The following is a 25,889-nucleotide window of genomic DNA, read 5'->3' on the forward strand; positions in this document are numbered from 1 at the left end:
CAGCAGCCTCTGTAATCACATTGAAATCTTCACCTACCAGCCAGGGGAGATGCATATGTGTAGTAATATCATATAAATCATCCCATAATGCAATTCTAGTTCCTCTATCAGTACTAGCATGGACTATAGTCATAATAACTTCATGTTCTCCATCAAAAGAGGTGAGCTTGAAGGACAATAATTGATCAGTGTCCTTCAAAATTTCCAATTGAAAACCGGTTTCCACAAAGATCCATATCTTCCCATTTATATTGTAAGCAGCAGTCTCCATATTCAACCACATTTTATACATATCAATATGTCTAAAATGTTGAAATGGCTTCATAAGGGCTATAACATTGAATTTTTTTTGTCTGTGTAATAAAATTACTCTTTCAAAGGCCTGCTGAGTGTTAACAGATCTAATATTCCAAATGAGAGAGCAATTCATTGAGAAGTGGATTTGGCAAGTGCTTTCCTTGTTTGTACACCTCCTGTTAATTTAGGAGGTACACTTTTGTCTCTTTGTATATGTTGCCTAGTCTCCTTTCTTGCCTTTTTAGCCTGTTTTGGAAAGTTTTCTGCATTACTACTAACTTCCAGCAGCTTTCTTTCTTCATCCACATCATTTCCAATGTCAATATCATGTTCCTCGTCATTGTCATTAATTGTCTGTTGATTGCCATTTCTGATAGTGTGTTCCTGCAGCTGCATATTAACTTCATCTACTGTTGCAAAGTTCGTTGTCTCCCCTGTTATGTCCTGCATTGCCCCTTTGTTGTTATGAATTTGGTTGTGATTTTCTTTGCTCATGGTTGTATCTATTTGGCCCTCTTGACTATCTACTCTGGCTGATGTTCCAATGGTAACTGATTTCGCAGTTAATCCAATTTAGGACAAATTATGATCATATGCTGCATTGTGATTATCATCCGGTGGCTTTTTTGGAGTGTCCTTTTCTCCTGAAATGGATTCTGCTTGTCCTCCAACAGAAATAGCTTGACCTGATCTCTGATGATTATTTTCCTGATGTTGCCCTATCAGAGACTTTTCATCTTACTGCTGCTTATTGTCTCTGTCAATAGACAAACTATTGTAACTTTTTTCTGCATCAATATCTTGTGGCGTTATCATTAATTTTGCTTGCTGCTCTTTGACTGCATCTGCTTGTGTTTCACCTATTTCTGCCTTAGTTGATTATCTTTGTTGTTGCTATCTTTGTTGTGACTTTTTGTCCTCTTCCTTTTCTCCTCTTCTTTGTTCTTCTCTATATCCTTGCAAGCTTCACTTTTCTTGCCAAAAGATGGCTCTATCCAAGGCTTGGAAGTCTCCTTTTGGTCTTTAATGTTGGATGTGTGGTGTTCCTCTGATTTCTTGTTTGTCTCCTCGTGCATCTCCTCGGTTAAATCCACCAAAGTATCATATTTGTTTGCTATTACTGTAGACTTAGAACTCTGTTGTATCACTGATTGTGTTGCATTCTTTGCATTGCTTTTATGTTTCCTGTTTTGCACTATGCACATTCCAATTCTCATACACCAATTTTCCATTCTTGTACACTCCATTTTGATTTAAATCGGCAGCTAGTTGTTTCTCAGTTGATTTGTTGGCTTCCTCTTTGGCTTTACCCTTAGCAATATCATGTTTTTCTTCTTTTTGCTCCTCTCTTTGTGGCTTGTGTTTTGGATGCAGGATCCAGCAGCCATGGACATCATGGCCTTGCAATTTGCAGCGTGTACAATATTTAGGCAAATAATCATATTGAATTTTTTGCCATTTTGATCTCACCTCTCCTATCTCCTCATCGAAGCAATTGATTTGAATTCTTTTTGGTAAATCTTTCAACAAATCCACTTCCACTTTGATCCTAGCACAACTAGGTCTCGTTTGATTATTTGTGGCCTTTTCAAGCACCAATGGTGTACCAACCGCAGTTGCTAGAGAGAACATTGATTCTTTGTCAAATAGGTTTGTTGGTAATCCAGGAAAAGAGATCCAGGCAATGGCTATGGTTGTTTTCTCATCCGGATTAAACCATGGATCCCATTTTATAAATCGTAAGGGGAAATATCTATTTCTGACCCTTAATTCCCAAGCTTTTGATAGTAACGCTGCATAATCTTCCAAAAGTGACAATCTAATCAAAATGTGGCGCTCCTCCAAGTATCCCATCTCGCATTTTCCTTTAACTTCCAACTAGATTGGCAACATTTTCCTCAATTCCGCTAGATCTGGCCTTTCATAGGAAAATTTTGCTACAATAGAAAATTGTAAATTTTGTCGCCTCGTTAACTCTTCGAACTCCATCTTCGTCCATGTCATAGTTGGTTCTCCATGTAGAAAAGTAATAATTTTTGGTTCAAAAGGTTCAGTAGTTTGTTGTGTCAACTCATTAGGTAATGCAGTAGCATAATTCATTGGTGTAGGGTTAGTGTTATTTGTATCAGAATTGACTTCACAGATCTAAAAGATAAACAGTGACGTAAAAAACATGCACTAGTAGCCAATTCAACTCCATTTAAAGAAAAGGCTCAATCTGTAAAAACTACCCAAAATAAATATTATGATCTCAACATTCACAATTTCTCTGCCATATCTCTTCCCCTTCTTCTCTTCTTCTCTACCCTTCCTCTATTCTCCTCTGTGGCCCCACTATATCTCCTCGACCACTCCATCTCTTAGAATGATTTAGGGACTGTTTGACCATGATTTCAAATTATGATTTGGAAGTATTGATTTAAAATTAGATTAATTTGAAGTTAAAATTTATTTGGACATGCAATTTGGATCTTAAAAGTTGTACTCTTTCTTATAAATATGAAAATCTCACAATTTATGAAAACTATCAAAATTTCTTCAACTCTTACGATCTTTCCAAATGAGCAAATCATAGTTCACAAGCAATGTATCGGAATATCATAAGGCGTCGCATTAATAAATTTCATAGCTCATGTTCCTTTTATAAATAAATGCTTGCGATTATATGTGTTACACCTGGAAAATTTCATGTCGTTATATGGTAGATGGACTAACGCAGGGTGAGAAGTATATGATGTTTCTACAAGTAAGAAGTAGTGCTTAATGGTTCTAATGAAGATTCCAAAGACGTTTGAAGCAAGAGAAGAGATTTCATTGAAGAATGTTAAGTATAAGTCATGTCTTGAAAGGGGTTGCAAGTACCGAGTTAATGTTGATCTAATGAGGTCTTGAGGAAAAGTTATAACGCTCCTTCAGTTGTTAATGAAGTGTCAAACAAGTGCTAAGAAGGTTCCATAAGGATTGGAGATCAAACGAAACGACGGAAATAATTTCAGAAAAATGGAGTTATACGACCACTTATACAGTCCGTATAACTTTATACGGTCCATATAACCCCCTGATGGTGAAATACGGACACTTATACGGACCGTATAAAGGTCCGTATAAGTCCCGACGGACTGAATAATTTCCAAGTATAAATACATGTTCCCACTTTTAAAATTTCATTCTACCAATTTCTCCACTTCTCTCTAAGTCTCTAGAATATTCCACACACTTCATTTACAAGAATTCAAGGGAAATCAAAGATCAACTTCATCAATCCAAGGAAATCAAGTGCAAGGAAGCTCGTTAGGGTTGCTAGAAGTCAAGAATTTCTTTGGAAGAGGAACTAAAGTTTTCTTCAACTGAAGCATTTCTATTCAAAACCCATTCCTACACAATCAAAGGTGAGTTTTATGATCATTTCATGTTATTTAGAATATTGAAGGGTTGAAAGACTTAGATTATGGAAGAAGGTAGAATATGGAGCTCAAATGTGAAATAATGGTGTTCTTGAATAATAGTTGACATGAACCATAATTTTTGAGATGTTATGAGTATAATCTTGTTATAAATAATTCTAGTATGTTTCCGATTATCTAATTCTAGTACGAATTCTCTTGAATGTAGAATCGTGAACATCGGAGGAAAGCATTTAATTGATAAAGTTAGAGAGACATCAAGGTATGTGATGCTAGTCCCTTCTTTTCTTAAGGCGTGATTCCTATGACATGACTCCCTTTATCTTCCTATGACTTTCTTACATTCCGGAAACTATGAGTCTATGTTTATAAAGAGCTTCTCATGAGATAAAGATAAGAGATATGTTACGAATATGATAATGATGATGATGATTCTAAGTCTAGAGATTTCAAAGCTTATGATACGATATTCTTATGAAGCTAATGATTCCTTGATGTTATTCATTGTTGCTAGACTCACCTTATAATGCTAGTTCCTTCAAGGTGAGGCATGATGATTATGACTACTTCATAATGGAATCGGGGGTCCTCGACCTTACGTCACCCCGATAGAGTTATAGCTTGTCATTGAGTTTTTATGCATGCTTTATGATAAGTATATGGTGATGAGATTACACCGTGCCTATATGGCCGGGCAGACACCGCTAAGGCGGGCGGCATATACACCATGTCTAGAGGGCATGGGCAGACACCGCTAATGGGCGACATGAGATGTTTACCGCGGATGCGGGAGGCCTGGACGCGGGCTAATGATGATCACACCGTACTTATATGGTCGGGCAGCTTATATATGCATACTTGATATGATGATGTTTATGATGTAAGTTAGCATGCATTACTCTATCTTAAGTGACATTCAGTTACAGGTTGTTTCCTTACTTGATGTTCCCTCATCTCTTTGATATGTTATTGTTGTATATGCCTTACATACTCAGTACAATGTTCGTACTAACGTCCTTTTTTTTTTTACGCTGTGTTTATGCCCACAGGTAGCCAGGGAGGTGGCCCAGATTCCTAAGAGCTACTCAGCAGATTTACAGGAGCACTCCATTATTCCGGAGGTGCCATTTTTGAGATGTTATTTTGTGTATTTGGGCACGACGGGGTCCTGTTCCGTCCTTATGTCATAGTACTCTAGTAGAGGCTCATAGATACATACGCGTGGGTAGTAGTGGTCTCATGGATATATTAGTGTATATTCTTGTACATTATTTTTGGTAGCCGTGAGAGCTTATATATGTGTGTGTGTTGCCATGGAGATTGTGTATGTCCAGGTTGAGCAAGATGATTAGCATAGTAAGTGGTGCTCGGTAGCCAGCTCCGGGTACTCGTCATGGCCCCCTAGTCGGGTCGTGACAATATGCTCTTACAAACTTTAAAATACACATAATTTTGAAGATCCATTGGTCTAATAAATCAACAATAGCAGTAACTAGCTATACTTTACTATAGTCCTCTCACATGGTACAGACAATCTCTTCACATCAAGTATGGGTCTTTTTTGGAATTGAAATCCTACCTTTTAGGTGAATTTGGAATTTGAAATCAAAATTTGAAATTGAAGTTGAAGTTTTGTTCAAATGTCATAAACAAATACTGAATTCAAATTGAAACATCAAATTTCAGCTCCAAATTGCATGGCCAAACACCTACTTAGTGTTTGAAGTGGTTGGTAAAGGTTGCCCAAGTCTGAAATTGTTTGAGAAGGTGTGAGTCTTGTGGAATTGTGGATTTCAGGTGTTTGAAGGAGCTTTGACGGTGGTTTCACGTGGTGGAATTTCGTATGTTCGGATCTACGATGGTGGATGGTATTTCATAGAAAATAGGAAGTTGTTAGTGGCTTCACGGAGCCGTGGTGGTTGTTCTAACCTTGGTAACAATTGTTAGTTGCTTGTTGAACTTGATATTTCCAATTGTGGAATCACAAATTTTGTCGTTAGTGTATAATCAATGCATACTTGATGAATAATCGATATATAATTGGTGTATCTTAATGTATAAGTGTTTATCATATCTCATCTTCCTTGGATTTCTTCCTTTTTTTAGCTTTCGGAAGAAATGTATAGATTGCATTTTGGGGTCTTTTTGTGGTGGACCGTTAAGTTAGACCCAAAGTGCATCTCTTCGCATCCCCCAAGGACACATTCGTTATACATCTTGATTCCAACATTTTTTCACCTTTTAGTCTTTGGACTGCTGGAAAACCCTGTAGTTTCAGCTTTATTCAGCCGCTATACGAGCCTTGTAACACTCTATTATTACACTACACCACCATGAGTAGGGATCCCTCACTTTTCCCACATTTTCTGTTCCCTGAAGAGGAATCTAGCTACAGTCAAATATTCTAGTAGACACATAGTCTTTCAGTTTATCAACACTACCTCCTGACTTACTGGCTTGGCGTTATCGTTCCAGAAAGAATGTTAGTCTTTGCATAATGGCAAAATTTTCAAACAATAGATTGGAAGTTTAATTAAAGGAGCAGCAAAAGGAAACAAAAAAGGTTGCTCCAGTTCCAAGAGCACGCAACTTCTAGCCAAAATATTAGAAATGGCTTGGCGTTATCGTTCCAGAAAGAATGTTAGTCTTTGCATAATGGCAAAATTTTCAAACAATAGATTGGAAGTTTAATTAAAGGAGCAGCAAAAGGAAACAAAAAAGGTTGCTCCAGTTCCAAGAGCACGCAACTTCTAGCCAAAATATTAGAAATGGCTTGGCGTTATCGTTCCAGAAAGAATGTTAGTCTTTGCATAATGGCAAAATTTTCAAACAATAGATTGGAAGTTTAATTAAAGGAGCAGCAAAAGGAAACAAAAAAGGTTGCTCCAGTTCCAAGAGCACGCAACTTCTAGCCAAAATATTAGAAAAGGGCCACTGTTCCTCTTGGACAGGGGAGTATGGAGGTATACCATTTTCAAAAGTGATTTCAGTGACTTCCAAACATCTAATTAAGGTATTTAGTTAAGGCAAATGTTTTCCACAAAAATTGTTCTTAAAATAAGTACTCCCTCCGTCTCAAATTATTTATCGTTTTTTTGTTTTACACGCCTCTTAAGAAATAAATATCTACTTAGCCTTTTTTATTTTGGTTCAAAATAAGTGTTCGCTTACATAATTAAGAAGGAATTAACTATATTTTTAAGCGTCCAATTACATAATCAAGAAGGAATTAACTATATTTTTTCATGTTTGCCCCTATTCACTCAAGGCAATAAATAGGCAACAATCTTATTAATTAATGGTTGATTAGTCAAAATACCTACTTAGTTAGTGTTTTCTTGTAAGTGTTCAGTGTTTTCTTAAGAGGTGTGAAAAAAACCGACCGGAAACTTATTTTGAACCAGAGGGAGTATCAATTAGGAGGGATATTTTGACCTACTTTACCCTTATTTATGTCTAAGTTGTACTCTCTATCCATTAAATGTTTACTCTATTTATGTGTCATCTCCATTAATGATAAAATTCAACTAAGAGTAAAATAGAAAAAAAAATTAATTACCTTAAACTTCTAAAACGATAAATAATTAGAGACAATTATTTTTAATAACCACAACAAATAATTTGTGACGAGGGAGGAAGAATTATTTTTTATGTTTGATAAGTAAGCTGATATTATCCCAAGAGACGTGCACACTTATACCCCCTCCGTCCCATTTTAGTTGTCCACATTACTATAAATATCCGTCCCGAAATACTTGTCCATTTACAAAATCAACATAGAATTAATTAAATTTTTTCTACTTTGCCCTTAACATTAATTATTTTTTAAAGTAACTGATATGAAATAAAGTGCAATTAATTGAAGAGAAATAAAGGTAATGTAATAAAGATAGATTTTTATTTATGAGTTCTTAAAGGACGTGTAAAGAAAAAATGAACACGTAATATGGGACGGGTAGTGGGATGAGAGGAGGAAGGGAAAAATGGGGAGGGGACTGGCAGTTAGGAAGAAAACAATTAATGTGGAATGTCTCTTGTTGTCCGAAGCAAGTTATTTTTCTGACTTTTAAGATACTTCTTTCCCAGGAGAAAAACATTTTGACTCATGAAAAGTTGTATCAAAACACCACACTCGGGTAGACTGTCAAATTATATCATAAATGTTGCCTCGAAATATATGTAGTGCAAATATGAGAATGAAACGACAACTTTCAAGCAAAGTCATCCACGCATTTATGTGTTCAATGTGATCAGAAGTCCTTTCTGATAACCAATATACCAGATGATGACTTGTTCATAGAAAACATTTTCCTAAAGAATCATTTCTAGTCAATACCATACACCGCAAAATAAGAAACTTTTGGGGACCTTATAACCCAAGTAGGTCCATAATTGCCCGACGATCAATCGCAGAAACAGATCATCTTCTATTTTAATTGCTAAAATTCAATAGCGACCGGCAAAAATGGAAACCAGGAGGTCCATCTATCTACAAACATCTAAAAGTAAATAATTAATATTCAAGACTGTTCAACGATGGTAACAGTACACAAAAAATGGAGGCAAAAGTTCACTTCTACAATTTACGTGGGTACAACTTCAGCATAATCCGGTGATATCTGCAAGAGAAACAGCCCAACGACAACCAGCAACACCAACTGTAATAAAAAACAAGTGCTGTACTTACAGACTCTCTTCTGTAGCTTTAGCATTTCATCGATGGTCATGATATCTTCACCGCAATTCTCAAACTTCGTAGCCTGTGTTTTAAGCGTTGCAGCCTTCAATTCTGCTTCTCCAAGCTTTTTAACAATCTGCGCTTGTTCTGAAGCTAATTTCTTTTGTTCTTCCAAGAGGTTAACTTGTTCAACTGCTGCAACTCTCAACTTTTTGACCGCTCTTGATACAGTCAAATACTCAACTTCAGCTTCAATTTTCTGTCGGAAGAGAGCCTCAACCTCACTTTCAAGGTCGCTAGTTCTCCGATGCAACGCAATTCCAACACTCTTTTCTTCCTTTTTTGAGCAACTATTTGAGATGGTGATAGAATCTTCTTTTTTAATTTCTCTGAAGCTCCAAAGTTCTGCAGAGAAAGCACATCAACCAATTGATGTAACTGGAATAATGAAACTCCAATGAGTAATTGATTTTTCAAAAATGTAAGAAATATAGTTTTACCAAATTTGGTAAAAATAAACACGGGCAACGCCGAGGACTATATACTAACACAAGGAAAACCAAATGCAACGGGAAAAGGTTAAGGAGTGAAACAAACTGGTCAATGGTTACAAATCCCCCAAAATACGCTTTGAGATCCAACACTAATAACTTCAATATGCTGAACAACACATCCTTACATGCAATGAGATGGTGTCTAAACTACCCTGAGCTACTTAGGCCTCTGTCCACTAGATTCTTTAGAAACAATGAAGCGTATCAATAACCCTCAAGCTAACGTAACGCATCGTGCCTCTTGGTTGTTCAATTTATGTACTGTTTCAAATAAAGACCAGCTTTGATGTAGCATCATCAAACAGGAAAATTAAACAAAACAATTGCAGAAGAATCAGCCAAACATGTGAAATCATTTTTTATTTGCTTGAGAGGGTTCTACAGCTTAAATAAGTCACTTCATAACTCAATGCTTTATTAGTTATGTGGAGCTAAATATCAGAAGCCAAACACCGTATTACTAATACTGCTAGGAGATATTAGCTTGTGTTCTTCCAACTCGAATTCTACCCATATCCAAGTATCCCCATGGCGTTATTACTCTCCTAATCACGGCTTTACCCGAATTAAATAGCGAAAATTTACAGGGCTTTACGGGCAATTCATGGCGTGGGGAATGAATATAGTGGGCAAGTTGCCACAAGCCCCAAGTCAACTATGCTACATGCTAGCATCGACTGACGTGCTTCTCCAAATGGTTGAAGCCAGTGACTACGCCAAAGTAAAAGAATTGGATATAATTAACTTTTTTTGAAAAAAATATAATATGCAGGTTCAGACTGTCAAAAGAGACCGCATGTGATAACATCTCACAATTTATCGAAAAAGGATTCTGAGCCTTGTGTGAGGAGTGGGTTATTCAATTAAACTTTTCAACCGCAAGATACCATCAGTCTAATGGACAAGCTGAGTCCAGCAACAAAATAATAATCTCCTCATTTAAAACATGGCTGAACCAAGCCAAAAGAGGTGGGGTGACAAGTTTCCCACATAAAATAGAGGACTATCGAACGACCGCCCGCACTTCAATAGGTGAAACTTCTTACTTCTTAGTTTATGGAGCAGAACCCTTGCTTCCTATTGAAGCCGGTGTACCCAACCCAGATACACGTGGGGAAGAGAGGAACCAAATAAAGAAGTAACAACTGACTAGACTTCATAGACGACTGAAAAGAACAAGCATATCTCCCAAGTGCATGTACAAATAAAAAATTGCTTCATATTACAATTAAGATGAACAAGCTTGAATTTCCAAACGAGGGGATAGGTTCCTTGGACACGTGTTTCTAAACACACAGGACCCAACTTCTAGAAAAATGGGGGCCAAGCCTGTACCAAATAATAAAAGTGGTCAGACAAGGGACATATAGACTCCAAAACCGGACAACATGGAACTTCAAAGAAGTTGGAATGCCAGATACCTGAAATTATACTATTTTTGAGAAAACCGTTGATTTATATAAATTATTTATTTCCTGTCAACTCATATACTTTTGCACGAAATTAAAAGCACAGAATGAGAAGTCCTATGCCGCCAAAAGAGAACAAGGCCCCACATCTTGTTGGTCTTATAGCTTCGAAATAAATGGTTGGACAACACACCTTGTGACTAAACTTAAATTTACATACCCAAATAGGCGAGGATTTTCAAATACAAATGCAATACATGACCAGCTCCCATTAAACAAAATATTTGATTGTAGTGTTAATGTGTTGGCATTGACCCAAAATATCCATAAAAACTCAACTTGACTGTTTGGGAATTGATCTAAGCCGGATGCGATTGCAGATTAAAGGCAGGAAATGGCATGAAGATATGCTTCTGGGAAGACAATTGGTTAGAACAAGGCAATTTGAAACTCTTATTCCCAGATATATACATCCTCAACCAGCCACAAAATGCCTCTGTGGCAGAGGTATGGTCTAATCAGGGGTGGAATTTGAGTTTTTTTTTTTTTTTTGGGAGAATGGTAACATTTATATTAACATCCACAGGTATACTACACAAAGAAAGTGTAGTCCCCCTCAAAAGAGTTCACTTACAAAAAGGGCTCCTATATCTATTGCTAGTTACAAACTGTCTAGAACATTGAAAATATCTTCAGTTTGTGTTGCTAATTCCTGTTTACACCAAAAATAGAAAAGGCCTAAGCAGTTCATCTTGAGCTTCTGAATATTGCAGCTTTTGTTCTCAAAACATCTCTGATTCCTTTCTGCCCAAATACACCACCAAATAAATGCAATTTGGGTTTTAGAAGACTACCAAATGACTGGAAGATGCAGAGACTAGCAGACTTCTACAAGATCTGGGAGCAATTTAAGGGACCATCTGATGATGAAGACTGTCTAATCCAGCACAATCACAAACTAGGCAAGTTTTCTGTAAAGGAGGCATACAAGAATTTTAACGTTTTCGGAAGCCAGATTGACCACGGGCCATGGAAATTGATATGGAAAGCTAAGATCCCTTACAAAGTTTCTTGTTTTGTCTGGCTGCTAGCTAAGCAGGCAATACTAACTCAGGAAAATCTCATGAAAAGGGGTTTTAATTTTTGTCCAAAGAGTTTCTTTTGTGGTGAAGAAGCAGAGACTGTTAGTCACCTCTTCATTCACTGCAAGATTACCTTTCAGATATGGAGTTTATTCATCAATTTGACAGGGTTAACATGGATCATGCCTGAGAAAATTGTACAACTCCTGGAGATGTGGAATAGTTATGCCAACCTTTCTGGCAACAAAGAGAGATGGAGAATTATACCAGCTTGCATCTGGTGAAAGGAACCTTAGATGTTTTGAAAATAGGTGTAATTCTTTACAGAAGATGAAAATGAACTGTCTTGCTGTATTCTACTTTTGGTGTAAACAGGAGCATATGGAAGATCTAGAATCATTTATGGATGTCTTAGGTTCTATATAAGTTTTTGTTATAGGATTGAAGATCTTCTGAATACTCCTTTGTAACTATGGAGACCTGTAACCGTTTGTGGCAGGTCTGATTTTTGCATAAATATATAAGTGTTACCTTTTCAAAAAAAAAAAAGAGAGAGTCGGATGGGATTGGAGAAAATTCCCAAGCTCCATAATCTAACTATTTCCCCCACCTTGTAATGCCTTCTTCTATACTGTCCAGGTTTCATGTGAGGGAAGCATGAGTCGCGAGAGGTATCATGCGGCCCGCTCCAGGTTTTTCAGTCATCTCAGGCGGAGGGCCTCCCAAACCCCCTGAACTTTCTGCTTCTACTTGCTCGCCCAGGATTGTCTCTCGCGACTTAGCGCGCGAGTCGCAGCGAGAGGTCCTGGACTTCTTTTGTTTCTTTCTTCCTTTTCACTTCCAACATTTGTCCAATGTTTCTGCTATCAACACTCTCCTACTCATACCATGAATATTTTAATACTCTTCAATCATCTCTTACTCTTGTGTGGATCCCACAAAACTCAGGTTGCTTTAATAACTTTATTTAAGCCGAAATTAGCCTAAATAAGTTATAAAAATTTAAAGGGCTTTACACTATTGCCACAACATTAAACTATAAAATAGGCAGAAATTTGAATTTTCATGGCAACAAATTAAATCTTTTGCCACAGTAGATTACCTTGTGATGACTGATGACAATATAAAGATTTCTATATATTTCCTTTGTCGTAGCAAAAGAATAAGATTGTTTGCTATATTTCTTGACCAAAGAGTACTACTAATGTATGTACAGCATAATAAAATTTTATAGTACTCCCTCCGGATCAAAAAGAGTTTCCACTTAGCCCTTTTTTCTTGGGTCAAGAAGAGTGTCCACTTATCAAATCAAGAAAGAATTAACCTTATTTTTCCATATTTGCCCCTATTAAGTGTTATGTGATCAAATCCCAATACCTATTTAATTAGGGCAGTTTAGTCAAAGTACCTATTTTTGTCTTAGGAGTTAGTATTTTCTTAAGGGGTGTGCAAATGGCTAAGTAGACACTCTTTTTGATCCGGAGGGAGTAATAAGTAATAGTCCTTAGCCACAAAATATGTAAAGTTTGCAGCTAACTTTTGGCTACGCCATCTTGCCACGATATTCTACAAAAGAAATAATTGGGGCCAAAGTGTTTAGCCACGACAATTTTCATATTTTGTAGTTGATGGCATCAGGTGATGATCACATTCCTCCTTTTTGGGCGCGACAAAAACTATTACTTTTCTTCCCATGAAGAAAAAAATAGTTATATAAGAAATTCATAATTATATGATCTGAAAAGGGTCAAAATGCGCTTAACGTATTAAAAATTGCTCAAAAATGTCCTCCTTCCACCTATTGGACCAAATTTTCCCCTCATTCTACCTATTGGATGAAAAATGCCCTTAAACGTATTAGAAATGGCTCAAATATGCGCTCCTCCACATGTTAATTGATAATTAAAAAGGGAAGCCCCGTGCACATGTGCGGGGTCCGGTGAAGGGCCGGAAGGGTCTACTGTACGCAGCCTTATCCTGCATTTCTGCAAGAAGTTGTTTCCATAGCTCGAACCCATGACCTCCTGGTCACATGACAGCAACCTTACCAGTTACGCCAAGGCTCCCCTTCACACATGTTAATTGATCATTATATGTTAAAAACAAATTAATACATATTAATTACCTAAGTATACTATGTACCAAACTTGTGCGATTACACTGGGTATGTTGTTGTTATTGTTGTATTATGTACCAAACTCCATATAGAAGATAAATGATGAGTTGTTTTAAAGCATATATCGATTATGAATACAGTATGTAGAAGTATTGCTTAATCAAGACATTTATGTATGTTTTACTTAAGAGAAACTATGCAATTATGGCTGTTATTCCAGTTCAGTTTTGCATTCTATGTTAAAAAAAAAAATTGGCTAACTACGTTAAATATTCTTTGCGGAGATAACTCTAAGTTAGAAATAATGGATTCAAAGTGCGAATTATTTTTTATGCAATTAGATGTATGTGTGCCTGTGTTTTTTCTTTATCCTTTTTAAATAAACAGATGGACTAGTAGCTGTTGTAGTAGGATATCTTTTGTGGCTCTGTTCATCAGAAGCAATGTATTTCAACTGCTGCTTTTATGAGGTTATCTTTATCAAATTATGTGCTAGCATTAAGATAATTAAAAGTTGTAACTTCCCTTTGTATGATGATATGTCTTTAATATCTAATATAAATTATACGCTTACTTTCTTCTTCGCATCTTTAGATATACTAGTTTCTGGGTCTCGTGTCAACGAGCACAAAGTTATGAATAAATACATAGATATTACTATTTAATTTTAAAAGCATGTCCAGAGTATCAAATAAACGTAAAAGAAAAAATAAAGATAAATTTAAAGGCGCCATTTGCACCAAATTATATAAACTTATCACATTAGTTTATCGATTAATTGTGTTAATTTAAAACGAGTTTTGAGTTAGGTTGGTTGTTTTTAACATATAGTGATCAATTAATATGTTGGAGGGCATATTTGAGCCATTTCTAATACGTTAAGGGCATTTTTTATCCAATAGGTAGGAGGGGCAAATTTGATCCAATAGGTGGAAGGAGGGCATTTTTGAGCCATTTCTAATACGTTAGGGCCACTTTTTACCCTTCTCCGTCATATGGTTATGAATGGTAAAATATCAAAAGCTCACGTTTGTATGATTATAAAAGGTAAAAGTATTAAAATACTACCCGATTGGACTAGATATTGTTTAGGTCTCATACCTTTTCCTACGGCTTGCACGACTAAAATGTATCACAAACCCTTTTATCCATCAAAATATTGAAATATGATCCAAAAATGTTTTCTAAGAATATATTAACATCTTTTACAGAACAAATTTTCCATAGGATCCATTTTTTCTATCAAATATGCCCTTGTCACCAGTTAATTATTTGCACTTCCTAACTCCAAAAATAATCACGGACTCTGACATCTCAAATTCAATTTGAATTTTAGCAATTTAAACTTCTTAAGAAAAATTGTAAAATAACTTCCTTAGAACCAGATTACGCTAATCAACTTATTTAAAATTTGGACTACGATCTCAACCAACTCGAAACTTTTTAATTTGACTACAGTGACAAAATCTGTTAGGCATCTATAAAAGCCGCACACCTCTTCAAGTTTTTTATGTTCTACTACAAAAGGAAGTGCATTTTTATGTTTGAGAATCAAATATGGCTAGAAAAAGGCTTAGACATACTAGGAACTGTAGTGAAAATGCGAGAAGCTCAATCCTTGATAGTAGAACAGCAAGTTTATTTAAGAAAGCAGAAGAGTTTTCTACTCTGTGTGATGTAGAAGTCACCATAATTATCTTTAGCCCAGGGAAAATCCAACCCATTACTTGGCAATCTAAAGGTCTGGCTCAGGATGTAGTAATGAGGTATTTAAGTATTCCTGAGGCCGAAAGGCTTAAAAAGTTAGTCCAACATGAAACCTATCTTCTAGAAAAAATGAAGAAGAAAGAAGAACAAATTAGCAAAATAGAGAAAATAAACGAGGAGAAGGAAATGGAACTCCTCTTCAACCAAGTTGTGGAGGGAAGGAGTTTTTATGAATTCGATACTAGACAAATTAAAGGTTTGTTAAAGTTATCTGCTTCAAAGATGGCTAAACTTAATGAAATAAAGAAACAGCCCATTCAACCTCCAAATCCTCCTGCCAATAACGAACATGTTACCCTACCAGCAAGTTTAATAGAAGATTTGATGAATGACCCATGGTTTGTTGAGACTATGGCTATATTAGGGGATGGAAGCGGTACAGAGCCAGCACCAACGGAGGGCGATGACACCAATGCTAAAGATGATGGAGATGCCAAGGACCTCAATTGAGAATGAAATAATTATGTTGTTCTATGATTGTTTTTTTTCATGTTGTTTTTCCATGCGGTTCGCGGTTCGTCTTAATCTGTTGCATTTTTCTATCCATTGCGTGTCATTGTACTTCTTATTTCAATTATTTATGAAGGTCATTCTGTTTTGTCAGAAAAATGAACTAATGTTGTTCGGATGACCAAGTTATTTGTGTCAAAATTTTAGACTATGTTGAATCTTTATTTTTAGCCATATGCATTCTCTTTCTCTTCAGTTTAGCAACTTGTTTTATTTGATCCAAAAGGTATGTCATGTGCATTTTAAAATTTAGTATTTTTAACCTAAATATGGCAGCCAATTCAACTCCATTTAAAGGAAAGCTTCAATCTGTAAAAACTACCCGAAATAAATTTTCTGGTCTTCACAATTTATAGCTGATCTTTCTCTTTTCTCTGCCATATCTCTTCCCCATCTTCTCTTCTTCTCTACCTTTCCTCTATTCTTCTCTGTGGGCCCCCTGCATCTCATCCATCTCTTCGAATGATTTAGGGACCGTTTGACCATGATTACAAATCATGATTTGGAAGTATTGATTTAAAATCAGATAAATTTGAAGTGGAAATTTATTTGGACATGCAATTTTAATCTTAAAAGTCGTACTCTTTCTAACAAATAGGAAAATCTCACAATTTGTGAAAACTATCAAAACTTCTTCAACTCTTATATGATCTTTCCAAATGAGCAAACCATAGTTCATAAGCAATGTATCGGAATATCCTAAGGCATTGCATTAATAAATTTCATAGCTCATGTTCCTTTTATAAATAAATGCTTGCGATTACATGCTATTACAAACTTTCAAATACAAATAATTTTACGAAGATCCACTGGTCCAATAAACCAACAATAGCAGTAACTAGCTATACTTCATTATAGTCCTCTCACATGGTACAGACAATCTCTTCACCTAGAGTATGGGTCTTGTTTTTGCAAAATATAACCTTATGGGTCAAGTTTTTAATTTGAAAAAATTGAAATCACAAATTTGGAATTGAAATCCTACCTTTTAGGTGAATTTGGAATTTGAAATCAAATTTTCAAATTTAAGTCGAAAGTCGAAATTTTGTTCAAATGTAATAAACAAACACTGATTTCAAATCGAAACATCAAATTTGAGCTCCAAATTGCATGGCCAAACGCCTATTTAGTGTTTGAAGTCATTGGTAAAGGTTGCCCAAGTCTGAAATTGTTACCACAGAGCTTTGTTCGAGAAGGTGTGAGTCTTGTGGAATTGTGGATTTAAGATGTTTGAAGGAGCTTTGACAGTGGTTTCACGTGGTGGAATTTCGTATGTTCGGATCTACGATGGTGGATAGTATTTCATAGAAAATAAGAAGTTAGTGGCCTCACAGAGCTGTGGTGGTTGTTCTCACCTTGGTAGTAATTTCAAGCAATTGTTAGTTGCTTGTTGAACTTGATATTTCCAAGTGTGGAATCACAAATTTTGTCATCAGTGTATAATCAGCGCATACTTGATCACTAATCAATATATAATTAGTATATCTTAATGTACAATGTACAAGTATTTATCATATCTCATCTTCCTTGGATTTCTTCCATTTTTTAGCTTTCAGAAGAAATGTAAAGATTGGATTTTGGGCTCTTTTTGTGGTGGACTGTTAAGTTAGACCCAAAGTCCATCTCTTCGCATCCCCCAAGGACACATTCATTATACCTCTTGATTCCTACATTGTTTTCACCTTTTAGTCGTTCGACTGCTGCAAAACCCTGTAGTTTCAGCTTTATTCAGCCCCTATACGAGCCTAGTAACACCCTATTATTCCACTGCCCCACCATGAGTAGTGATCCCCTCACTTTTCCATTTCTGTTCCCTGTCCTGTCCTACAGCCAATGAAGAAAAATATGACAAGGGCTCTTTATAGGGCCACTTCTCTCCATCTAGTGCAAATTCTATAACCACGCAACTATTCATTACTCCTAGTCCAAATACCGATGCTGGTCTCCTGTAACCTCTGAAGATATCCCTCAGATTGTTTGCAACAAATAGGAAATTTTGAAAGCATTCGCTTCCTTCTTTTCCATATTAGAATTTGCTAGAAAAAAAATATTTAATCCCGATCATATTGTACCAACTTGAAAATGTTAAAAGAATTACAAAAAGGACAAATGAAGAACTGTAAGTATACGAAGTTACTGTAGAAAGTGAAAATAGATAGATAGATAGAGAGAGAGAAATGCGAGAAACAAATAGAAAAGGCAAACGATTAACATATCCTTGAAGAGGAATCTAGCTACGGTCAAATATTCTAGTAGACATATAGTCATGCAGTTTATCTAAACTACCTCCTGACTTGATGGATTGGTGTTATCGTTCCAACAACAATGCTAATCTTTGAATAACAGCCAAAATTTTCAAACATCAAATTGAAATTTTAATTAAAGGAGCAAATAAAAGGAGACAAAAGAGGTTGCTCCAGTGCCAAGAGCACACAACTTCCAGCCAAATATTAGGAGTTCAAGTCACAGATGGCGCAAAGTGGGAAAGGGCCACTGTTCCTCTTGGACAGGGGAGTATGGAGGGTTTACCAATTTAAAAAAAAAAAAAAAACGAAAAAAGGGAAAAGGAATTAACACAAAAAAAAGGGGGACATAAGGAAGCTGTCAACCAAGAACTCTGATAGTTTCCACCTTTCTATTACTTTTCGAATTTGGAAGAGACTTTTTTCACGCGCTACGAGTTTGGAATAGACTTAACAACAAAGTTATCCAATTCACACAATATACTGAAGATGCAAGCGTAACTAATCATCTCCTACTTACCTTTTCTTAAAATTAAAAAATAATAATAATAAAAAGAGCATGACTAATCATATCCACAAAGAATTGCATAAGCTAAGTAGAAATAATATATCGAAACAATGGACAAGAACTACAAACCTACCTCTTTCAAGTGCTTCTTGAAGGGCCTGGAGGGTGGAGAGCGAGTCCAGCATAGGATCATGATCTGCGGACGAGCAGTGATTCTCGCTCTTCTCTTTCTCAGCCTCCTGAGGTGATTCAGCAGCTAGATCTTCTTGAGACACGCCTCCGACCTCCCCATCATTTCTTCTGTCAAGATCAGCCTGAAGTTCCTCACCAACTGCTCTTTCTCTATCCTGAGTTTCATCATTCAACTCTCCGTCATGATTCATTGACCTTCCACCGTTTGTATAATTACTCACTGAATGATTACTATCCTGCAAAAACAGGGAAAAAATTGAAGCTTCACGATTCAGATTCCATGCAGGAATGAGCATTTTTCTCTCGATTTTGACCTTTTCTCCTCTAGACTTTTTATCAGTTTCAGCCTCACCCTTCCCCTGATGAGATGGTTGAGCTGGAATCCCATATTCTTCCTACTCAAACTACTTAGCTCATTCTTATCAGATGCATAAACCTTGAACAGAGATGCTTTGTACCTTGCCTTGGCAGCTCTAGCTGCAGCGCAAGACTTGCTACTTCGATTATCACACTTATCCGAGTCCATCCGACCAAGAAAAGGTGACCCCAGCAAATCCCTGTTTGGATGGTTCTGGCACAAACATGAATAAGTTTTGCTGAAATTGCAACCGAGTTTAACAAACTTTGCTCCAACAACTTAGTACTGTACTACTGTCTAAATTACTATCCCCATCCTTGTGAATTTCCCTATTCTTCCTTCTCCATTTCTTCAAGCAAAACCCTTTTGTAGTCGGTGGCTATTTCTTTAAAATCTCAATAACTTTGCCTTTTTATTCATCCAAAATATTAGTGCTATTCACAACATCGCTGGGTTGATTCCTCATATGGTCACTAAGCTAATAGTTATTACCTCAAAAAGTCACCTCTCTTCTTGATTCCAATTTCCTTAGACAAAGAAAGTGACTTTCTGAGATAATAACTATGTTGAGTGACCATTTGAGAAATCAACTCCAACATTACTAGACCCATTATTTTTGACATTTTGGTCTGTATAAAAGCATTTTTGATGGGGTGATGACAGGCGGATTTAGGAGAGCGGAAAAGTGTTCACCCAAATTTCCTCAGCAAAAAAATACACTATATACATAAGATAATTTTTTATGTACATATATATATATATTTTGAATGCCCTGAACACAAGACCAGAGATCAGGGGCGGCTCCTACCCTTGCCCGAGGGGTGTCAAGCGACACCCCTTCCCCGGAAAATGACATTGTATAGGTAGGTGAAATTTTAGTTTTATAGGTATCTATACCAGTGTTGACACCCCTTGACACAAGTTGAAGGCTCGGCGCAGTGGTTGAAGGGTTGCAAAATGTTTTTATATGAATGTTGGCTCCGCACTGCTAGAAATTGGCTCATAGTTCCAAGTTCAAATCCTAGGCACTACATTTTTATTTGTCGAACCCTGTTAGTGAAAATCCTGAATTCACCACTGGATGGTGATTGCTTAATTACCTTCAACATATCCAAGCAATGTTTATGCCATGTGTCCAAGTCCAGCACTAAGGAACGGGGAAATGACTACATGTAATCACGGGCGGAGCTAGTATATATTGAATCATGTTAGCTTCTTCGTATAATGCTTATTGTTTTATATTTTGAATCTCCTTAGTGAAAATTCTGGTTCCGCCACTGCCTTTAATAAAGCACAAGCTAATACAAGCGGGGCCCACGAATAACAGCTGAATATTGTTTAGCAATCCAGCCAACCATAGGTCACAGGATTAAAGTCTAGGGCTATAACTTTTTTATTTTTTTGTGTGTGGACGATATGGAGAAATCAGATCAAAATCGAGAAGGAGAGACCATTATTCCAGTTCATGCAGAACGAATCTAGCAAAATTCTCAGCAATATCAGTTTAACATGCTAGTGTAAATACGGTAAAAAAGAACACATTGATCGAAATTCAATTCATTGCAATTTCAAATTTATTATTAAGTAGAAAGAAAGTGGGGAAAAAGAAGAGAGAATTAGACGTACCTTTTCGGTCATAATGATGAATTTGCACAAGGCAGTGGCGGTGGTGGGATTTGAATGTAAACCTGGATTTGGAAATTTGCAGAAGGCCACGAAAATGGTAGAATGAATAGTTACGAGAGAGAATTTATGTTTTTTTTTTTTTTCTCAGTTCTGGAAAGGTGAAATAATAATCATTATTTACTACTATATATATATATATATATATATATATATATATATATATATATATATATATATATAATAGACAATCCAAAGAGTTTTGTAATACTTAATTACATTGTAACAATTTAGTTAGCTTGTGAACTAAAAAGGATTTGCTTCTTCAAATATTTGCCCTTATATGTGTTATTTATTACTTCATATATCAAAGTATACTTTTAATAAATCAAGATGTTTTCAAACCCTTTTTGGTAATACATGGCCCTTTAAACTAATTTTTTGGAGGTGAGGTACGTGCCATGATTTTTTTCTGTCTTATTTTTAGCCCTACATTATTTTTTTACTTGGATTGCCACATCCAATATAGTACATATAATTTGAGCTCTTTAAAAATACTTAAAAAGTTATGCATGGTGATGATGTCATCTAATAGAAATAGTTATGCACAAAGATAATCTAAAATGGTAATAATAATAATTTTGGAGAACTCATTTGGTACTGACAGAGCGTCGGCCATAAATTTCTCTTGATCTAAATTTTATTTTAAAAAATTATTTTGAATATATAAAATTTTAATGATGTAACACAATTATATTATAGAAAATAAATTTCAAAATAAAATATAAATCGATAGAAAATAAATTTCAAAAGCAATCCTTAAAGAAAATAAAAATGAGGAGAAAAATTATTAGATATATACGTCTTTGCACCGAGACATGATTTAATTATTTAAATTTAGCCAATGCTAATGTATTTGGGGCTACATCATAGTTATAATATTATTATAACGCAAATTTAGAAAATATATTAGATAAAGAAAAAAGAAAAGAAATATATTTCCTCACATGCATTTCTTGAAAGGAAAAGAAAATTTTTAATTAAGAAAAATCATTATTTTTTCATATATCTTTTCAATATTTTGAATAGTCAAGTATTGAAATTTATACTCCCTCCATCCCAAAAAGATTGTCTTAGTTTGACTTGGCACACAATTTAAGAAATAAAGGAAGACTTTCAAAATGTGTGGTCCAAAACAAGTCTTAGATATTTGTGTGGCTGTAAATCATCTCATAAAGTTAAATTATTTTTAAATATAGAAAGGTGTCAATCTTTATGGGATAGACTCAAAAGGAAAGGAAAACAATCTTTTGGGGACGGAGGGAGTAGTACTTTTTACATAGTTTTTAAATATGTAAATTTTCAAAGACTTAAAGATTCTATGCCCGAATTCACTATCAAAATTAAACTATTTGACACTCGAAATTTAAATTTTGGCACATAAATTGAAACTTAGGGATTACTTTATAACCTTGATCTTGGGCCAGGGCTCAGCACGGGCTTCCCGACACTAGTACTCCTGAGATAGGTGAATTAGAAGATGAAAGAATCATTACTCATTGCGTATTTACGTGATATAGTTTATAGTTTGACTAAGCACTAGACACAGAATTGAAATAAATAAAGACTTTTAAAACTTGTAATGTATAATAACATAAATTTAAAGTTGAGAAAATAGTCAAATACCCCCTCAACGTTTACTCGGATTAATTATGACGCACCCAACCTTAGCGGGCGACCTATTTCCTCCCAGTCTTATTTTTTCAGTATTTTAGTGACCTTTAAGTGGGTCTTATTTAGTGACCCCCATTTTTTTAACTCACGTGTAGTACACACGTCTTTTAAAATTCCAAATCAGCATCTTAACTTCCTTTTCCGTTTACCCCCTTAAACTTAAACCAAAAATAATTTCACTCCTCGCTCTCTCTCTCATCGATTTTCACTGCATTTCCACTATTTACCTTGATACTTTTCAAGCGATCTTCTACTATATACACTATTTCGCGTAATACGTAGTGATTTCTAGGGTCATTTTTGCATTCTCAAGTTTGGTGAAGTTTGTTTTGCTGAAGAAAGGTATCATTCGTGATTTTGCAGTGTTTTTTTTTTTTTTTTGTTTTGTGTATTTTGTAGTGTATTTCTCTACTGATATAGTTTTCTTGTTAGGGTTTTGACACATTAAATTATTTGCAGGCATTCTAGGGTTTTGAATCGAGTTGTTTGTTAATTTAGGGTTCTTTTAGTAGAATAACTTAAATGAATGAGTAACTTTAGGGGTTTGTTACTAATTGTTGTTGATTTTGTTAAAAATCATATCTTTCCCTTTGATGTTGCTTACGTTAAGTATTGTTGCTTTGTAATTTAGGGGTTTTGTTAAGTGTTGTTACTTTGTAACTTTCAGGTATGGCTGATTTTATGTATGTTACTTTGAGATGGTTTTATAGTGGGGTATTTGATTTAAGTAGTGGTGTGCCATGATATGAGGGTGGTAATTGTACAAACTTCTTAGATGTTGATGTTGATAGGTTGTCATATTTTAAGCTTAGGGACTACATAAAAGAATTAGGATATAGTCCAAGTTGTGGTTTTAAGGTGAAGCCCCCCTAATAGTGACATTCTTGTAGATATACTTACTGACAAGGATATTTTTGACCTTTCCCTAAGTTTGAAAGATGGGGACATTGTGGAGATTTTTGTCTGCCACATGGTAGATGAACCAGATGTGCCCCCATTGCCTTTGGAATATATTGTTCCCAACAACCAAACAAATAGTGATGCTTTTAATAAAGTTGGTGAGGGTATCCAATGTGAAATAAATGGTTCTCAAAGTAACCCTAATGAGAACCCAGCCACTGAAAATACACCACTTGAAACTACAACCACTACTACTTCACCCTCTCAATTTCCCACTAATTCTTCAATCCCACAAACAGAAGCTGCTGAAAATTCACCCCAACAAACTGAACCTGCCGATGGTGAAAATGCAAAGCAAGTAAGTAATGACCATGTTGACTCTCACTCAACAGATTCTGATGTTGAATCTGATGTAGAATCTGACCATGTGGCAGTATTTGATAGTCCAGATGGTGATGATGGATCTGATGGACATGAGGAAGTTAGAACATTTAGGACTGAAAGGAGGGATTATAAGAGAAGGACTAGAAGAGAGAAAAAGGGGCACCCTAACCCTGATGATGTATCTTTAGGTGAAGTTGAACAAAACATAGGATTTGATGAATCAGAACCTAACAATTTGGAAGGAGGGATAGGTGGTGATGAACCCTTGTACTTTAGTTCTGATGCATATAGTTGTACATCTGATGAGGATGATGTTGAGGAGGGGGTAACCTTGAAACCTAGAAGGGAAAGTAAATACATAAGGTTTGACCTTACATGTAAGAAGGTAGTATGGCAGCTTGGTATGATTTTTCAGAGTGTTAATGAGTTTAGAGATGCTGTGACTAGATATTCACTTCAGAAGCATATTCAGTTAGATAAGTTTGTCAATGAGCCTTCAAGGGTGAGGGTCACATGTAGGGATGGTTGTCCTTGGTTAATTTATGCTAAACTGAACAATTCAACCAAGAATTTTCAAATCAAAACATACTATCCTAAACATAAATGTGTTCAGACAACAAGAAACTATATGTGCAATTCTAAGTACCTAGCCAGCCACTACAAAGCTAGAATTACTGAACAACCAAACATCAGAATTTGCAAAACTCCAAGAGGCAATTAGGAAGGAACTTGGTGTACATGTTAGCAGGTCCACTGTTAGGAGAGCTAGAGCTGAGGTTTTACTAGAGATCATGGGTGATCATGTAAAAGAGTTTGGAAGAATACTTTATTACAGAGATAAAGTGTTGAGAACAAATCCTGGAAGTACTTGTATGGTGAAAGTGTCTACTATAAAATTTGCTGATGATGGTAGGCCTTGCTTCTTAGGTTTCTACATCTGTTTTGATGCCTTGAAAAGGTCATTTTTTAGTGTTTGTAGAAAATGCATTGGGTTAGATGGTTGTTTCTTAAAGGGTTGTAGTAAGGGTCAACTGCTAGTTGCTGTGACTAAGGATGGCAACAACCAAATATTGCCAATTGCTTGGGCTGTTGTGGAGTATGAGAACAAAAACACATGGACTTGGTTTATGAAAATATTGATTGAAGACCTGAACTTAGGGGATGGGAGTGGTTACATAGTCATTTCAGATATGCAGAAGGTACTAAACTCTTGATTTATATTGTTTATGTTGTTACACTTTGCTGATTTAAACTGTTCCTTTTTCAGGGGCTTCTTGCCACTATAAAAGATCTGCTACCAGAAGTGGAGCAGAGGCAATGTGCTAGACACATCCTTGTAAACTGGTCAAAAGATTGGGGAGGCCTTGAAAGGAGGCTGATTTTCTGGAGATGTGCTAGAAGCACATTTGAGGCAGATTTGAGGAGAAATTTAGACAAATTGGAGTTGCTTAGTGGTAAGAAGATTGTCGAGGATTTACTCTACTACAAGGAACACACTTTTTGTAAGGTATACTTTAATACTGAAATTAAGCGTGACATCATTGACAATAATATGGCTGAGACCTTTAATGCTTGGATCTTGGCTGCAAGACACAAGACTATCATAACCATGCTAGAAGATTAGGGTGAAGGTAATGACTAGGATAGGTGTGATGAGGTCTTTTGTAAACACTTGGGTGACAAGAATATCTCCAATGGCATTAAGGACATTAGAAGAAAACATGAGGAAGTCAATGAACTGTAACATTGTGTTTAATGGTGAGCATGGGTTTGAGATTAGTGATGGTCCATATCAGCACACTGTTGATATTGTCAATGAGTAATGTAGTTGTAGGTCATGGCAGCTCAAAGGCATACCATGTCCATATGCCATTTGTGCCATGTTGTACAAGAAGTATGAACCTGTGGACTATGTCCATGACTACTACAACAAGGAGAACTGGTTGAAAACATATTGTCACTACATTCAACTAATGACAAATATGGCAATGTGGCCTAGGTCTGCTAATCCTGCTATTGCACCACCAATCATCAAAAAAATATCAGGCAGGCCCTCAAAAGCAAGAAGGAAAGAGGCCAGTGAAATAAAGAAATATGGAAAAATGCCAAGAACAGGCATGCTGATGACTT

The 25,889-nt window shown here is 35.9% G+C and overlaps 2 protein-coding genes across 3 annotated transcripts; one reads left to right on the top strand and one right to left on the bottom strand.

The window, feature by feature from the left end:
* Positions 1-7,977: 7,977 nt before the first annotated feature.
* On the bottom strand, positions 7,978-20,910 carry LOC132636270 (WPP domain-interacting protein 1-like). Of its 2 annotated transcripts, XM_060353049.1 has the most exons (4): positions 20,745-20,903; positions 19,219-19,331; positions 18,702-18,996; positions 7,978-8,784 (listed from the first exon to the last, which is right to left on the bottom strand). In XM_060353049.1, exons 3-4 carry the CDS (start codon positions 18,949-18,951, stop codon positions 8,285-8,287), a joined length of 750 nt encoding a protein of 249 aa, XP_060209032.1. In that variant the 5' UTR covers positions 18,952-18,996; positions 19,219-19,331; positions 20,745-20,903; the 3' UTR covers positions 7,978-8,284. The 2 variants fall into 2 exon arrangements, with proteins under 2 accessions (XP_060209032.1, XP_060209031.1); XM_060353048.1 differs by lacking the exon at positions 19,219-19,331 and having other exon boundaries at positions 20,745-20,910.
* LOC132636271 (agamous-like MADS-box protein AGL36) lies at positions 14,907-15,919 on the top strand. The gene has a single exon (XM_060353051.1). The coding sequence runs from the start codon at positions 15,098-15,100 to the stop codon at positions 15,755-15,757; it is 660 nt and encodes a 219-aa protein (XP_060209034.1). The 5' UTR covers positions 14,907-15,097; the 3' UTR covers positions 15,758-15,919.
* Positions 20,911-25,889: the final 4,979 nt, after the last annotated feature.

This window comes from Lycium barbarum, chromosome 4 (genome assembly GCF_019175385.1).
Source record: "Lycium barbarum isolate Lr01 chromosome 4, ASM1917538v2, whole genome shotgun sequence".
In the NCBI taxonomy this organism is placed as follows: Eukaryota; Viridiplantae; Streptophyta; class Magnoliopsida; order Solanales; family Solanaceae; genus Lycium; species Lycium barbarum.

Bases quoted from the DNA above. Each gene is read 5' to 3' on its own strand.
- LOC132636270 (XM_060353048.1), bottom strand. The intron at 8,785-18,701 runs GTAGGTTTGTAG...CTTTCTCTGCAG, and splicing joins TCAAGAAGCACTTGAAAGAG to AACTTTGGAGCTTCAGAGAA.
- LOC132636271 (XM_060353051.1), top strand. From the start codon at position 15,098: ATGGCTAGAAAAAGGCTTAGACATACTAGGAACTGTAGTGAAAATGCG.